Source organism: Dipodomys spectabilis, unplaced genomic scaffold (assembly GCF_019054845.1).
Source record: "Dipodomys spectabilis isolate Male_0828 unplaced genomic scaffold, ASM1905484v1 ptg000003l, whole genome shotgun sequence".
NCBI classification, from domain to species: Eukaryota; Metazoa; Chordata; class Mammalia; order Rodentia; family Heteromyidae; genus Dipodomys; species Dipodomys spectabilis.
In genome coordinates, this window is record NW_024870680.1 from 14,241,630 (window position 1) to 14,259,371 (window position 17,742).

The 17,742-nt window shown below is 48.1% G+C and overlaps 1 protein-coding gene and 1 long non-coding RNA gene across 3 annotated transcripts in view; one reads left to right on the forward strand and one right to left on the reverse strand.

Annotated features, from left to right (window-relative positions):
• The first annotated feature begins 9,477 nt into the window (after positions 1 to 9,477).
• Chrdl2 (chordin like 2) overlaps positions 9,478 to 17,742 on the forward strand; it is a 31,360-nt gene continuing 23,095 nt past the window's right edge. For both annotated transcript variants that reach the window (XM_042688007.1, XM_042688015.1), the window contains exon 1: positions 9,478 to 9,603. In XM_042688007.1, the coding sequence (XP_042543941.1) occupies positions 9,528 to 9,603 (76 nt within the window). In that variant the 5' untranslated portion in view covers positions 9,478 to 9,527. The remainder of the gene's footprint in view (positions 9,604 to 17,742) is intronic.
• LOC122114733 lies at positions 10,435 to 14,204 on the reverse strand. The gene is made up of 2 exons (XR_006148625.1): positions 14,137 to 14,204; positions 10,435 to 10,584 (listed from the first exon to the last, which is right to left on the reverse strand). It is a non-coding gene; the product is annotated as an uncharacterized LOC122114733 (long non-coding RNA).

The following is a 17,742-nucleotide window of genomic DNA, read 5'->3' on the forward strand; positions in this document are numbered from 1 at the left end:
GCAGACAAAGCCAATTTCTCTGGAAAAAAAAAGGCTAATAGTACAAAAAAAGACTGTGCTGAGGCTGGCATACGGTGAACCTAATTGCAGATCTAAGAGAACAGGCTATTAAAAGGGGCAAGCATCATGAAACGGGAGGAGACGGAGTCAAAAGGGCTGACTGATCCACTTCTAAGCTTCATCATTTATTATGAAGACAAAGTCTTGAGGTCAAGTTCACACCTACACACACACACACAAACACACACACACACACACACACCAATCAAGACCCTCCTCTGTGCTAGGCACTGTTCTAATCTCTAAGGATATAGCAGTAATTGGGACTAAAGGCCCCACTTGGGCATTGGTGGTTCACAGCTGTAATCTTAGCTACTCAGGAGGATGAAATCTGAAGATTATGGTTCAAAGCCAGCCTTGGCAGATAAATCCAAGAGATGCTTATCCAATTAGCCAGCAAAAAGCCAGAAGTGAAGGTGTGACTCATATGGTAGAGCACCAGCCTTGATCAATACAGCCAAGCAAGAATGCTAGGCCCTAGGTTCAAGCCCCAAGGGCTGGAGGCATAGAACATCCACCTAGCAAGCATGAGGTACTGAGTTCAAGCCCAAGTACCACAAAAAGATAAGGTTCAATCTGTACTAGACCTTTCATGCTCACGGGGGAAGACAGGTCACATACAAGTGAGGAAATGTATGGACATGAAAGAAGACACTATATAGAAAATAAGTAGAAGGCAGACACTGCTACCTAAGTTAGACCAGGGAGCCTCACTGGAGAAATGATATTTGAGCTGGGCAGAGTGCCATTGTGGGAAAGCATTAAAAGCAAGAGACACAGCCAAGGCCAAGCTGCTAAAAGGAGCTGAGCAACTTGGTGTATTCAAAGGCCAGAAATAGAGCCAGTGGGCCACAGCACAAGGGAAGGAGGTCTGAAGCTGTCATATAGCCAGGGGAAGCTCAGAGAGGGGTTTCCTAATAGCACTACAGATTTGGATTCTAAATGCAAGAGGAATAATTTATCAGGGATTTACTTGTTTGTGTGTGGTGGTAGTACTGGTGTTTGAATTCATCATGATTGCGAAGCGGGCACTCCACTACTTGATGCATGCTCCCAGTCCTTTTTGCTCACTTGTTTTTCATATAGGTCTTTGCACCTTTGCCCTAGTCAGCCCCAGATCACAAGCCTCCTATCTCTGCTTCCAAGCAGCTCCAGGCATGCTAGTGCCTGGCTTGTTGCTCCTGTTAACATTTTACTTAGGCTGACCTGATCCATTTATCTCTGCCTCCTGAGTAGCTGGGTTTACCAGCATGTACCACCACACCTGGCTCTGACTGACATTTTTAAAAAGAAAAAAGACTTGTACTTATTACTTGACTCATGTAACTGTAACCCCTCTAAATATTACCGCTATAATAAAAAGAAAGAAAGAAAACGCTGATAGCTCCTGATTCCCACCTTTGGGTGGATACAGATCCTACTGCCATCTGCGCTGTGTGTCCCAAGTTATACAGCACCACTCGGTGGCACTCTACTTCTCAGCAGACCTATTGACAAAGGCAGAGGAGGAACTGCTTTGTAGAAGTCCCCTTGAGTGATAGAAGGTCCATTTGCCATGATGCTTTGTTAGTGAGAAGGCCTGCAGTAGAGGAGGCTCTAGAACCTAGATGACTCCGTTCCATGTATTCCACTAACAACACATCATCTCTACCCAGTTTCCCCCATGAGGGCTCTTTGAAATTAAGGCTTATGAGTTCTCTAATATGGCTTCTTTTTTCCTTCCCTCCCTCTCTCCTTCCCTCCCTTCCTTCCTTCCTTCCTTCCTTCCTTCCTTCCTTCCTTCCTTCCTTCCTTCCTCCTCCTCCTCCTCCCCCTCCTCCTTCCCCTCCTCCTCCTTCCTTTTTTTCCTAGAGTTTTGAACTCAGTATCTCATGATTTCTAGGCAAATGCTCTACCACTATCAGTGCTTTTTGCCTTAGTTATTTTTCAGCTAGAGTCTCAATTTTTTGCCAAGATCAGACTGTGCTCTTCCTACCTAAAGCTTCCCCTAGAGCTGGGACACAGACACTCACTATCACACCTGACATTGATTGAGAGAAGAATCTCACCTGGCCTTGGAATCTTCTCAGTTTTTCCAACTCCCAAATAGCTAGGTATGAATCACCATGCCTGGACAGTTTTATTGTTGGTTTATTGGTTCATTGGTCTTTTTTTTTTTAAGCTGGTCTCAAACTCATGATCCCTATGTGGCCGCCTCCTTCTTGATTATCATCATGTGCCACCAGGGCTAGCCATCCTTTTTGTTTGTTTGCTTTTAATAAAGTCTTATACTTTTGCTTGGGTTGGCCTCAGACCTTGATTCTCCTACCTCTGTCTCCAGAGTAGCTAGATTACAAGTGAGTACCACCATGCTCAGGCCCTGTGGTAAATCTATTTTAGAATCATACTGTCAGAATTTAGTGGGCTATGAGAAGGCTTTCCTTGGCCCTAATACTTATATCCATATCGCAGTGACAATTTCACATAGTTAAGCAATCTACCTTCTAAGAGGAGGCCTTTTAGCCACAAATAACATGCCACAAGAGGAAAGGTTACAGTAATAGAATATTGCTCAATAAACTTCTATTTACCACTGGCAACGCTAAAGAAGACAGGAGGTAAAGAGCAGTTTATAGCTACAGGCACTCACTGCAGAGGAGGTCACAGTAAACTTACAGATAAACCAGCGTGAGAATGATGTAATGGAAGAAGAGAAGTAAGGAAGAGGAGAGCAGATGCTTTACTTTATTTTTTCCCCATGCTATGGTCTTGGGGTTTGAACTCAAGGTCTGGGCACTGTCTCTGAACTTCTTTTGTTCAAGGTGAGTGCTCTACCACTTGAGCCACAATTCCACTTCCAGCTGTTTGGTAGTTAATTGGAGATAAAGAGTCTCATGGACTTTCCTTCCAGGGCTGGCTTCAAACTGTGATCTCAGATCTTAGCCTCCTGATAGCTAGGATTATAAGCATAAGCCACCAATGCCCAGAGAGCAGCTACTTAAAAGACAACCTGGGTTCTGTTTTCTGTGTGTGTGTGTGACTTGAACTCAGGGCTTCTTGCTGTCACTTCGTTAGTTCACTAAGGATGGTGCTCTACCACTTGAGCTACATCTCCACTTCTATCTTTTTGTTGATGAACTGGAGATGTTTTGTGGATTTTATATTTCTGCCCAGGTTGGCTTTGAATCATAATCCTCAGATGGCAGCCTCCTGAGTAGCTAGGATTACAAGTGTGAGCCACCAGCACCTGGCTCATTATCTATCTTGTTCCTCACTGTGTCTCCAGCACCTACCACTCTGCCTGCCACTGAGTGTGCACTCAGTAATTGTTGCGTGCAGGAAGGATGCTGGTAGCAATGACCTTGACCTTTGAAAAATGAGTAAGTTTGCTAGACATCAAAGGTGGGTACAGGAAGGGCATTTCAGGCAGAAGAAACAGTATATTCCGAGGTACAGAAGATTAAGAGCTCAGCATATTTGAAAAAAAAAAAAACCTCACTGTGGCATAGGGGCCTGGAAACAGAACTGGTAGGGGCACAAGTGTGAAGAGGAGATCTTTCTCCCTCTGATCTCTATAAAGCTCTCAGAGACAAAAGGAGGACCAATCACAGCTGCTCTGGAGGCTGAGGCAAGAGGATTGAAAGGTCAACACTACCCTGGGCAATTTAGTGAGACTTTGCCTCAAAATTAGCAAGGTAGATACTGGTGGCTCACACCTCTAATCAAAGAATCATTGTTTGAAGCCAGCCCAGGAAGGAAAGTACATGGGATTCTTATCTCCAATAAACTTCCAAAAAGCTGGAAGAGGAGCTGTGGCTCAAGTGGTAGAGTGCTAGCCTTGAGCAAAAGAAAGAAGCTCAGGAACAGTGCCCAGGCCCTCAGTTCAAGCCCCAGGACTGGTGTGTGTGCACATGCACGCACATACACACACACACACACACACAAGAGAGAGAGAAAGACAGAGAGAGAGAGAGAGAGGGAGAGGGAGAGAGAGAGAGATCTGGGAAGTAGCTCAACAGCAATGTACTAAGCTTAACATACACAAAGCCCTGGGTTCTACTCCCAGTACTATAAGAAGAAAAAAGACAAAAGGAGTTAGTTTGTTGTGTAGATCCATGGGAGTGAAGTCACAAAGCATCTGATTTCAGTTTCACATAAAGATCTGACAGAAATGTCTAACACTGGGGTAGGCTGTCCCAAGCACTGAGCCAATTTCCCCAGCTCAGAAGCAAGCAAACGTCTGACAAATTCTCTGTTCGGGAGATGCATTATTTCTTTTCCTGACTAGCTTTGGAAGAATTTGTCAAATCTCATTTTTAAAGGATATTAGATAATAGATGGGTGAGTATCTTCAATCCTTTTTCCGAAGAAATCCCAGAAACTTTCTTCAAATGTTTGGTTTCTTTTTTCTTTTTCCTCTTCTTTCTTTCTCTCTCTCTCTCTCTCTCTCTCTCTCTCTCTCTCTCTCTCTCTCTTATTTTTTTTGGCTATGGGGCTTGAACTCAGGACTTGGGCACAGTCCTTGAGCTCTTTTGCTCAAAGCTAGCACTCTACCAATTTGATTCATGGCTCTACTTCCAGTTTCCTGGTGGTTAATTGGAGATAAGAGTCTCATGGACTTTCATTCCCAGACTGGCTTTGAACTGTGATCCTCAGAGCTCAGCCTCCTGAGTAGCCAGGATTATAGGAATGAGCCACCAGCATCTAGTTCAAATATTTGATTTCTTTCTTCTCCCTCTTATACCTTCTTCACCTCTATCGTAGGTGCTGGGGATCCATCAGGGCCTTACTCTGGCTAACCAAGCACTATACCCTTCCCCCCCTCCCCAGAAAAAAAAAAAAAAAAACAGAGCTAGGTGCTGGTGGCTCATGCCTATAATCCAAGCTACACAGGAGGCTAAGGATCAAGGTTCAAAGCCAGCTCAGGCAAGAAAGTCTATGAGACTGTTATCTTCACTAAACTACCAAAAAAGTCAAAAGTGGAGCTGTAGCTCAAGTGGTAGAATGCTATTCTTGAGCAAAAAGAAGGTCAAAGACAGAGCCCAGGTCCTGAGTTCAAGCCCCAGGAATGGCACATATACATACCTACACACACACACATACACACACACACACACACACACACACACACACACACACATACACACCCCTTATGTTCCCTACTGATTAAATCTCAGGCCATAAGAGTGTTAAAACTCTCCCTTGAATAGACAATGTTTTTCAAATTGCTAGTCTTTACTCAGTAGTATAGCTATCATTATTACTATTGTCAGTTGGGCTTAAACAAAGGACCTGGGCACTGTCTCTAAGCTCTTTTGCTCAAAGCTAGCACTATACCACTTTGAGCCATAGCTCTACTTCCTGTTTTTGAGTGGCTAATAGGAGATAAGAGTTTCACAGGAACTTTTCTGTCCAGGCTGGCTTTGAACTGTAATCCTCAGAGCTCAGCCTCCTGAGTAGCTAGAATTACAGATGTGAACCACCAGTGCCTGGCAGTAGGGTAGCAGTTATTAATTCAAAATCTTTATGTGCTAGAGACTTTGCTGAGTGCTGGAAATTGAAGCCTAAATGAAAGGAGAAAAAAGCTCTGTACCTACAGTGCAGGGCATTATGTAGATAATTATTTATACTACAATACCCACAACACAAAAAATTCATTTGTCAGACAGGTATGGTAATGTGCATGTCTAATACTTACTACTTGAGAGGCAGAGGTAAAATGATCTTGGTTCAAGTGTAGGCCAAATAAAGTTTGAGTGACAATAAATAAATACAATACAATACAATGAAGGCCCAGTCTTAATGGGTCACTCTTGTCATTCTACTTACTCAGGAGGGTGAGATTGGGGAAGACCTAGGTTCAAGGCCAGCTGGGCAAAAAATTTGAGAGACTTCATCTCAGTCAATAAAAGTCAAGCCTGTCATACCAGCTACTCAGAAAGTGTAAGTAGGAAGATTACAGTCTGAGTCAGCCCAGGCATAAACACAAGATCCTATTCAAAAACTAGCTATGGCAAAATGGCCTGGGGGCATGGCTCAAGTGATAGAGCTAAGCTTAGGTCTCTGGGTTTAATTTCTTTTCCTTTTTTTTTTTTTTTGGGGGGGGGGGTCCAGTAGTGGGCCCTGAACTCTGGGCCTGGGCACTGTCTCTCAGTTCTTCAGCTCAAGGCTAGCACTCTACCACTTGAGCCACAGCGCCACTTCCGGCTTTTTTCTTTTTGCTTATGTGGTGCTGAGGAATCAAACCCAGGGCCTCAGGCATGCAAGGCAAGCGCTCTACTACTGAGCCACCTTCCCAGCCCCTCTGGGTTTAATTAATATGTGGCATAAATAAGTAAATATGAATAAATTAAGTTTCTGTATCACTTTGTCTGGAGGGCATTTGGAAAGACCTCAGAGGGGAACCGACTCAGAGATGACTTTGAAAAGCAAGGTGGCATTCATTAGCCAGGTATAGTTTGCACACCTGTAATCATAACTACTCAAGAGACTGTGGCATGAGGATCAAGAGTTCAAGGCCAGCTTGGATAAGTTGGTGAAACACAGTTTCAAATAAGATTTTTAAAGGGCTGAGGATATAGCTCAGTGACAAAGCACTTGCCTAGCATGCTCTACTCCATGGGTTCATATCCCAGACAGGGAAAATATGTACAAGGATGTGCAGGCATGGAGATGAAAGGCTGCTTTGGGGATGTGAGTGGTTGGTAAAAGTGTAAGGTAAGTGATAGTGAAAAGAAACCAAATGTTCATTGTCTTGAAACCAACAGTGAATTGTTTTAAATTGTATTTCACCTGTAAGTGATAGGAAGGCCATAGTGGGTTTTTTGGTAGGAAAAGTGATGTAATGAGATCTGTAGTGGAAATAGTCAGTAGAACTCTTATGGCAAATGTGAGGAAAATATATTGGGGTTGAGTGACCCAGAGTAGGAACAGAAGACCTGCTGTTTAGTGGATGCTAGGGAGCTGGTAATGCACATCTGTAATTCCAGTTCTCAACATGGAGGATGAAGTAGGAAAGTCATGAGTTCCAGGCCAGAGAAAACAATCAAAGAAGGAAGGAAAGGAGGGAGGGAGGAAAGGAAGGAGGGATAGGGAGGGAAGAAAAGAAAAGAAGAGAAAGAGAGAGAGGGAGAGGGTGGAGGAAGGAAGGAGAAATAAATGAAGAAATAAATTAAGAAAGAAAAAGGAACAAAATAAGAGACTTAGACAAGTCTAAATAAGGAATGCTGAAGTGCTGAACAGCTGCATAAGGCAGAGGGAGGGAGAGGAGAGATGAGAAGTGGAGGCATTTTTGTAAAGTAGGATGAGTAGAATGAAGGGAAGGCGAATCTTAAACCACCTCTTACATCTAAGCCATGAATATATGTGTACACATATTTTAAACAAAGATGGAGAGCAGTAAGATCTCATTCTCAGACATTTGGGATGAGCTTGTACAAAAGTCAAACATGAAACCGAATTCTGCATTCTCCAAAAGCCAAGGCAAGGAGGGATTCATAAGGGCACACATAGCTTCAACTATCTGTTCATATGAAGTACTGCACCCTCAGGGAGAGGGAGAGACGGGCAGATGCGTAGTGGAGAAGTAAATCTGAAGGACACTGGGGACAGGTCATGTTGTTATGTGATTCTGAGGGCTCTATCTGGGCACACTGGTCGTTTCTACTGCTCACTGTTTGAGGGGCCAGGGGTGCCCAGGGGAGCCCAGCCTTGGTCCAGGAAGTTGTCTTTACACACTACCAGTCACAATATTGGAACCTGGAGGAGTGGGGTGTGACTCCACACCCCTTTTTACTTCTTAACTCCTGTGTTCTCCTCTACATGCCCAGAGAAACTGGTCACCAACATAATGGAGCCAGGACATGACTCTGCCTTTTTGATTTCAGAGCCTAGATATTTCTTTTTCTTTTTGTGCAGTTCCTGGGGCTTGAACTGGGGACCCGAGCTTTGTCCCTGAGCTTTTGTGCTCAAGGCTAGTGCTGAGCCACAGCTCCACTTCTGACTTGGGGGAAGGTGATTAATTGGAGCTAAGACTCTCATGGACTTTCCTGCCTGGGCTGGCTTTGAACCAAGATCCTCAGATCTCAGCCTCCAGAGTAGCTGGGATTCCAGGCGCCTGGCGAGCCTGGATATTTGCGGCATGGAAGGAGCTTGCTTGTTTTTTCCTTAGGGTCCTGTTGGTTTATGTGCTCACACAAGGCATGGAGCAACAGGCCACCGACTGAGGGAGGTTGGGGGCCCTGCCCTGAAGACTTGGTGGCCTCAGGTGACACTCTCCTTTGACCCAGCTCTGGCTGAAACTGAAACTGACGTCACCTGTGAGAGGCAAGGCCTCATACACACAGGTTAAGAAGAGGTCTCTAGGAGACAAGGTCCCCCCCCCCCATGTGTCCAATGAGGGCAGGGGTGGAGGGCGACCCTGGGGAAGGGGTGGGAAGGCGGCTGACACCCAAGACACCTGGAGTTTCTGCCATCTTCCCTTTGAGGTTCGAGTGATGTGCCCTTCATGATCTCATTCCCAACCACTGTGGGAAGATATTAAAGATATTATAAAGGCATTAAAACCCCTACTTTAGAGCCGGAGCAAGAGACTCCGAGGTGGCGTGCCCGAGACCACAAACTGAATTAAGAATGGCAAGTGTCCTGATTCCATCCAGATGCCGAGCTGCAGGCACGCACCGCCCGGCGCCCGGCCCGGAGCGGTCTCCACCTCCCCATCCGATCCCAACAGCTCCTCCTTTCCCCACCTGAAAGTCCTACCTCGAGCCTAACTAGACGTCGCCCCCTCGCCTCCCGCCCCGCACCACTCCCCCACCCCCACCCCGGCTTCCCCGCCCCCGACCCGAGCACTCGGGGCAACGCGGGGAGTCAGGGGTTAATACCCCCTCCTCCCCGAGCCCGGGCGGCCCCTTCCCCCTCCCCAGCCTCCTGGCCTCCCCTCGGCGGGCGCCGCGCCTGCAGCGTCGGTCCCGGAGACCGGCACGCGGGAGGAGGGGGGAGAAAGTGGGCCTGCATCGCGAGTGGCCAATCCACGAGTCCGCGGAGCGCCGGGGGCGGCGCCAGCGCCGGGCCAGCGCCAGGCTGGGGCTGCCTGCTTCCCGCGGCAAAGTACAAATGCGCCCGAGCGCGGCGCCTGGCGCCCTTGGCGAGCAGCGCCGGCTCGCGCTCAGCCTCCCCCGCGGCCGCCGCGCCGGAGCCGGAGCCGCAGCCCACCGAGCCCCGGGGACTCCCCGCCGCCGGCCGCCCGCCCGCGCGCGCCGAGCCCCGCCGAGGCCCCGCGCCTCGGCCCGCTGCCTTCCCCTCTCCGCCCTTGTCTTTGGTCGCGGACCTTCCTCCTCCCCATCGCGCCCTCCGTGGCCACCCTTCCCCGATCCTCTCCCATCCTCCGTTCTCCGACTCCTCCCTGGGCGCAGCCGATCGGAGCCTCCGGGGCCCTCTCGGCTCAGGGCCGGGCTGCCCAACGCCCCCGGGCCGGGGGGAGAGGAAGGATGGTTCCCGAGGTGAGGCTCCTCTCCGCCTTGCTGGGACTGGCGCTGCTCTGGTTCCCCTTGGACTCGCACGCCCGTAAGTGGGGGGCTGAGGCTGGGCGGGCGGAGGGGTGCGGGTCCCCCCTCTGGGGGGTGGCCGGGACCTGGGCGCTCCCCCCTCCTCCCCCCAGCCGTGGCGACCGTCATCCGGGCAGCACCTGCCACCGAGCGGGTGGAGACGCCTTTGCCCACCAGTACGGACTGGTGAGTCTGGGTGGACCGGAGCTGTGGCCAGCGGAGGGGACAGCGCTGCCGGGGACGGTAGACCGAGGGCAGCGATCGGTGGGCAGGGCACCCGCGTTTGGAGAAGGGGATTGATTCCTAGAGAGGAGTCGGGGCGTGTTCGGCTGCAGCAAAGCGGAGTGACAAGACGGACTGTTGCGTTCGGGAAGAACGTTTGAAAAGCCAGGAGAGTCCGGAGCCAGGCACCAATGGCTCACGCCCGGAATCCTGGCTGCTCAGGAGGCTGAGATCTGAGCACCGCGGTTCAAAGCCAGCCGGGGCAGGAAAGTACATGGGACTCTTAGCTCCAGTAAGCTAATTAAAAGCCAGATAAGGAGCTGTGGTTCAAGTGGTAGGGTGATAGTCTTGAGGGGAAAAAAAAGAAGCTCAGGAACAAGAACTCCTAGTTCAAGCCCCAGGCACAAAAGTAAAGAAAGGGAAAGACTGAAAAGGAAGAGGAGAGAGGGAAGGAGAGAGACAAGGAAAGAGAGGGAGAGAAAGGGAGGAAGGGAAGGAGAGAGGGAGGGAGGGGGAGAGAGAGAGAGAGAGAGAGAGAGAGAGAGAGAGAGAGAGAGAGAGAGAGAGACTTGTTGGAATTTACAGAGCCATCCAAACCCAGAACTCTCTTACTCCAAAGCCTGCCCCACAGTGTCAGGAAAGGACTTTATTTTGGAGTTGTAAGACTGGAGGCAGCAGGACACAGCGAACTCCACCGCAGTCTCCACAATCCAGGCTCCACGGACTCCCAACTGGTGGGAGGCAGGCCTGGAAGGCATCTCTCTGAGCTTCAGAAAATCTAGAAAATGAGAGGTTGACAACAAAAATCACCTCCAGGTTTGTCATAATAATTCAATGATAGAAACCAGGCAAGCAGCTAGCACAAGGATGGAAAGTGATAATTACACACACACACGCGCACACACACACACGCAGAGTTGTTAAAGCTAGGCATGGTGGTACACACCTGTAACCACAGCATTTGGGGAGACTGAGGCAAGAGTATCGCAAGTTCCAGGCCAGCCTGGGCTATATAGCAAAATCCTCTCTGAAAAACAAATCTGTGTGCCTATTTCAAGTGCTTCCACTTCATACACAGCACAACCTCAAGCAGTTTATATAATTTCTCTGGGCTGACTTGTCACTGCCCCACACATAGGCTAGTTAGATCCCTTAGTGTCTCTTGACACTAATCGCTTAGAATACTGTGAGGATGCAAAACCAAATGAAAGATTCTTTTAAGGAGAACTAAAGAGCTCAGTGCAGATGCTGAAGTACTTGAGAAAGAAACCAGGGCAAAGGAGAGGAAGTAGTTTACTCCAGGTCACAGGGGGCTGAACGTGGCATAAAGTTCCCATCGCCCAGCTCCTAGCCTAGTGCTCTCTCGTCTCCACAGTGCTAACTCCATGCTTTTCTTTTGCATGTGACTTTCTGGAGCTGGTGGGATTGGCTTTTGTTTCAGAGAAACATCTCTGCTAGTGAGGAAAAGGCTGACATATGTCTGACATCTTTGGCCTTCCAGCGGCATACGACTCACGGCCGACCTTAGGAACAGGTCATGGAAAGAGCTCAGCACTGGGTTCAAGCCCTAACTCTGCTTCTTATACCTGAGTGACTTCCTAAGTCACAAGTTCTCTGAGCCTCAATTTCTTCATCATGCCTAAAAGAGGTACTACCTGGAACCGGAAAGGTTCTAGAAAGATAATTAAGGCTGTGTTAAACCGCCCAGTACAGGACTGACTACTCTGTAAATACCACCTCCCCTTTGACAAACTCTGCAGTGGGCTTCCTTTCTAGTACTTGCCTGCTCTTGAAATAGAATTAGCGTCAAAGGACCTCCATGCTTTGCCCACCTTTCCCTTTGCCTTTATCCTTTATGCCTCAAGACTTTGCTCCAGATATCACTGCCCTGGTGCATTGTGGAAAGATGTTCTAGAAGATAGCACTGTGTTGGATTTCTGGTGTCTTCCTCATACCCTTTACCTCTGTATCTTATCAACTCTTCACAGCTTGACCTTCCTCATCTCTACCAGAAACCTGATGACCTGATCCCCTCCTGTGCCTTTCTGGCCTTTGAGTGTACTCATCTGCCACCAGGCCCTGACATTATGCTATTTCCCCTACAGGCTTATAAAGATAGGGCTCCAGATTTGGCAAAAAGCTGAGGTGTGCTGGACTGGCATTGGGGAGAAGGAGGAAGACTTTAGCAAGTTAGAGCTAGAAGAGCTTTCTCACCTGTTTTTACCCATCAGATACCCTGTCCTTAGAGTTAAACCCAAGACTAAAAGGGAATAATTTGTCACAAGGTCACACAGTAATTTATAAAAGAAAAGAACAGAGATCTGCACTCTAGTCCCTGATTTGTCATTTATTGGCTATGTGAACTGGAACAAATCACTTCCTTTCTCTGAGCCTCATGTTGTCTAGGGCTGACAGTCTATGGGTCAGTTACCCAGTAAAAACCTGCTCTTTCTTTAGAGCTTTGTATATGATGGTTCCCAGGTGATGAAACTGCAGAACCCAAGCCTTGACAGGAAGGAAGTTCCCCATAGTGTGATGTTGTTTAGAGGGCAAACTTGGAATCAGGTCATGAATCCTTGATTATTTGCCTGACTCTACCCTGATTCCAGCTGTGACCCAGGGCAAATCACCTTTCTCTGCCTCTCAGTTTCCCCATCTGTAAGGTGAGACAGTTGGACTCAAATGGATGAGCAATGTCATGTTGTTGGGGTTTTTATGTTTGTTCCTAGGGCTTGAACTCAGGGCCTGGGCGCTGTTCCTGAGCTTCTTTTGCTCAAGACTAGAGCTCTACTACTTGAGCAACAGCTCTGCTTCTAGCTTTTTGGAAGTTTTAAAAAATTATTATTGGAAATAAAAGTCACTTGAATTTTCCTGCCTGGGCTGGCTTTGAACCACAATCCTCAGATCTCCTGCATAGTTAAGATTACAGGCATGAGCTGCCGGCACCTGGCTGAGCAACATAATTTCTTAAGAGCCTGTCATTCTAAGTGTCTAAGATCCAAAGGTGTGGTTGCTTTGTTCCCAAGTCCCCTCAGACCTTTGGAAAGGAAAGAGGAGGATCAGACCTTCCAGGGAGGATCAGACCCTTAGACACTAGGAAAAAAGTGCTTAGAGGGCCTGGGGCAATGGGTATAGTGGGAGACTCACTATGCTTTTCAGCTTCAGTCACATCCTATCAACTTGTCCAGATACGCATGGAGAAGGGGCCTGAAGACTGGCTCCAGGCAGGATTCCCTCCCCGTTTCTGGCCAGGCGGCACTGCACTTCCCTGCTCCCACCAGTAGAGGTCTCTGCCTCACTCACTAGCCGCTAGGCTGCTGCGCTTTCAGACAACAGCTGCGAAGTTGCTCCAGCCGTTGCACCTGTTCCAGGACTGGCCTCTCAAGTTCCCCCAGCCGCCGGCTGTGGCGCCGGTTCTGAGAGAGGACCTTGAATCCCTTGAACTCCTGAAGAGAAGGACTGGTGTTGAGAGTGGCGTCCCTGGGAGGTGCAGTGCTGGAGAACATTGAGTATTCTTTACTACTACATTGAGTTCTTTACTACGTTTCCCCTCACTCCTTTTGTTTGCAAGTCAAAGCCATTTTCCTTGTGACCCTGTCCCTTAGAGTGTGGGCAGCCCAACAGGCATCCTCTCCAGGTGTGCAGACTGGCTTTGGGAGTTTCTGCCTGAACAGATCAGTGATCAGGCAAGTCCTATCTCTCTCTGGAGTTCAGAGTAGATAACAGAGCTCCCCTTCAAGGCCCTCCAAGGCCTGTCTGTGCTGCTGGATTTCTCGCCTGTGCTAAAGGAAGAGAATCAAGTTCAGAGAGACCCATTCATTTTCCTAAGTTGCACAGCTCAGCCATTGAGGCCCTGACATTTTTCTTCTGATGCCTTTCAGAGATCTCCCCCATAGGTGTCAGAGCCCAGAGCAGAGCTTATGTCTCAGCGGGGAGCAGGTTTGTTTGTGTGAAGAGAGGACTATAAATAAATAGGGAGAGTATGGCTGTGGGGGTGGGAGGGAAGAGATGAAAAAGTCCTCACATTCTCCAGCAGCCTGGATCACTCAGGTTTCCCGAGTTCTTGCAGGCTGGAGACAGGCCAGCCACAATAACAGATCCCTCTCTTCTCACCCTGGTCCCTTCTGGTTCATTTTCATAACTTTCTCCAGCCTCCCCTCCAACCCAGAAGCTTCTTGCTGATGGACTTTTTTTGCCTCCTATTGAAAGAATTCCCAGCCACACTACCCATCCCTATCTGATTCCCAATGAAACCATAATCGACATAAGAGTTTTAGGTCAGACTGTGGTCTGTACTTGGATTAAGATTACTTTGGAAATTTTGACTTACATGCGTAGATCATGATTATCCTCTTAGCTACCCCAGGCTCCTGAGCTTTGTGTACATGGTGTTCTTTGGTGTGATGGATGGTTAAGAAATCAGTAGCCAGGAGCTGGACAGAGAGGTCAAAGTCTAATTGCCATGAGGTGGCAAGGTAAAGGTGCTGAAAGAGACTTGGCTCTCTTTCAGAAATGAAGTTCTCTCTTCGTCAGAGACCTTTCCGCAATCAAGTGCTGTCAATCAAATCTCCCATAGCCAGGAGGTCTTGGTCACCTCTATTCTCCTTCCTTCACTCATTCAGCAAGACCAGCTTGATGGAGGATTTGTCCAGAACCCAAAGTGCAGTAAGATCTAGTCCTTCCTCTTAGGAAGCTTACTGTTCAAATAAGGAAGACAAACCCATTACCATGGCCTTCCAACTCACAATGAAGAGAGTTGTAACAGGACAGAACTCAATCCTTTGAAAGAGAGACAAGGGCCCTACAGGGTGGAGGTGGATATACATACATACATATCATATTATGATATATATGGGTATATATACGATATGTATGTATATGACATTTATATATAACATATACATATGTGTGTGTCAAATGTTCCTCCCTCAAAAAGCCTGTCTTTACCCGTTGGGCCGATAAAGCCTTTCTTAAGTCTCGACCAATCTCTTCAGCTTAAAACATTTTTTTTGTACTGGGGCTTGAACTCAGGTCCTCCAAGTCTTAGCTTTTTTCTTTTTTTTGCTCACAGCTAGCACTCTACCACTTGTGCCATGGCTCCAGTCCAGCCTTTTGCTGGTTGCTTGAAGTTGGAGTCTCACAGACTTTTCTGCGAGTGCTAGCTTTGAACCTTAATTCTCTGATCTCAGCCTCTTAAGCAGTGAAGATTAGAGGGTAAACCACCAGCACGTGGTGAGCCTGAACTCTTTGTTCTCATTCTTCCTTCCTACTTTCTGCTTCAACCTTCAGAGTCATTTTCATCTCCTATCCCAGCTGAGCTTTGTGAGGACACAAGTGAGCAGTACTGAGGGGATGGAGCTGGCTTGCAAATGGAGCTAGGGAAGACTACAAAGTCCTTCCGGGAAGCTGGGAGCTTTGACCTCTGTGTCCACTGTGGAATTCATGGTCTAAGAATTCTTTTTTTTTTTGGGGGGGGGGGGGTCCAGTCATGGGGCCTGAACTCTGGGCCTGGGCGCTGTCCTTCAGCTCTTCAGCTCAAGGCTAGCGCTCTACCACTTGAGCCACAGCGCCACTTCTGGCTTTTTTCTTTTTGCTTATGTGGTGCTGAGGAATTGAACCCAGGGCCTCAGGCTTGCAAGGCAAGCGCTCTACCACTGAGCCACCTTCCCAGCCCCTCATGCTCTAAGAATTCTATGGGGCTGCCCCCTACAACTTTTGAACTAAAAAAAAAAAATAGAAGCCAACTGTTAAGAAAGTTAGAAGCTGGCACCTAGATCTGGCTTTTGTTTGTCTATTCTCATCTATTTAAATGATCATCAGGCACTAGGCATATTAATTCTATAATAATCATGAGAGGTAGAGGTGATCACTAGTCCCATGTCACAAATGGGGAAACAGGCCCAGAATGGTTAAGTAGTTTGTTTAAAGTCAGGCTATGAAAGAAGAGTAAATCCATGATTGAAATCCTGCCCTGTATAACTCAAGGTACTGAAGAGAAGATGCGCTTGGCCTCTAAGTTAAGGAGAAAGCCCTGGGCACAGGTGGGTGCGAAGGGGAATGGTGGTAGGTGAGAGAGGAAGTAGAAGAGGGCCAAGGTAGGAGAAAGAGGAAGGGGGGGAGGACACAAGGAAGTTGGGGAGATAGGAGAGAGACAAATTTGTCCTCCTTTATTATGTCACTCAGGATTGGCCTCAGTGGCTTAAAAAACCTGAGAAGTTGCTGTGAATGGAGCCATCAACCTCTCCAGGAATCATAGAATCTTGAAATGAGCCATTTTGGAATCACAACGTAGTGCAATTCTACAGACTTCAAGCTCTAATGAACTAACTGTAGCCTCTTAGAAACATGGATTTCTCACATTCTTTCCCCTCCCCGCAGTGCTAGGCACTGAACCCAAGGCCTTGCTCATGCTTGGCAAGTACTCTACTGTTTGAGCTACACCAACAGCCTTTTGTTTGTATTTTCAGAGATAGAGTGTCAGGACATTTATTCAGGCTGGCCTGGTACTCACAACTCCAGAGTTACTGGGATTATAGGTCTGAGCTACCATACCATGCCTGGTGGAATTCTCAAATCTTGATTCTTAGAAACCTAGAACTTGGAGTCTCCCAATCTGAAATCCTAAACTCCTGAACGATGCAGGCAACCTTTGAAGAGCATAGTTTATCTCTACCCTCTTGTTTTTCAAGTGGGAAACTGAGGCTCAGAGAAGGAAAGAGACTTTTCCTGAACCCTACTACAATACATTTGCAGCTCAAGGAAGGAGAGCTCCTTCCACCAGCCATATGAAAGGGCAGTGGCTGGCACCAGGGCAGCCAGTGCCCAGCCCAGCAGGTTCTCTTCCCCGTGGCGTGGCCTTGAGCATTCATCTCCCTAGAGGAAGAGGGAGCTCCAGGCATTACTACCCTCCTGGTGCCTCTCATCTTCGAGGGTGTGGTGTGGTGGGGACCATGGCCACAGGCCAGGCCCCCCACAGTCTCAGCTTCTGCCAGGTCTGTTGGGGGTAGGGGTAGGAGCCTCCTGGACCAAGCACTGACTGAGCCTCTCCCTGTCTTCAAGCTCTGAGCAGGCGGGAGGTGAGGGGCTGCCAACTGGCACAGGGGCCAAGGCTGAAGAGCCACCCCAAGGAAGGTAGGGCAGGGTTGTTTTTTTTTTTTTTCTACAACAGGCTGAGACCTAAGGTGACCACAGTGTTGCAATCACCCCTCCCCTGGGTAGGGAGGGGACTGAGGAAGAAAGACATTATTCACTCCTTGGAGAGTCAGTCTGGCTCTGACCTGCATCCCAGCTGGGCCTGGCTTCCACCCGATGCCAATGGAGGCTGAGAGATAAACACAGCGCATTTGATACAGGCCAGCCAGGGGCCTTGTTGGCTCTTTGGGACTGGGATCTGATGTCTGGTCACTACCTCCCCTAGAGGAGCTGGGAGGGGACAAAGAGAGACCTAAGTTTTGTGTGTCCATGGTCCTCAGAAGCATGGATCATTGAGGCATTGTGATGATGGCCTCAAATGTTTTTCCTGGAAGGCCTGAGTGAGCAGAGAAGGCACAGTGTGAGGAGATTTTCAACTTTCTAAGGGTTAGGAATGGCTTGTGAGCTCCTGTTTTCTGGTGGTATGTGCGAGGGGGCCTTGGGAGTGAATTAGTTATGAGAGGTGAAAGAGAGATGGAAGGTTCCAGAAGGCAGGAGAGCAGGAGGGATGTCACACTAGTATTTCAGTCATTTTTAGAAGACTTCCTCTATCTGGTAACAAGTGAAATGCAGATTACTGAAAGGTCAATAAATGAGCCAACCACTGCTCAGAGTAGCAGCAACAAACATTTTAAAGGATGTGTAAACATCACTTTCTTAGTTATTTATCCACCATGGCTAGCTGAGATGCAGGGACATTGTATGCTATGAAGGTAGGAAAGTGCTATGAATTGTTTTGTTGCAA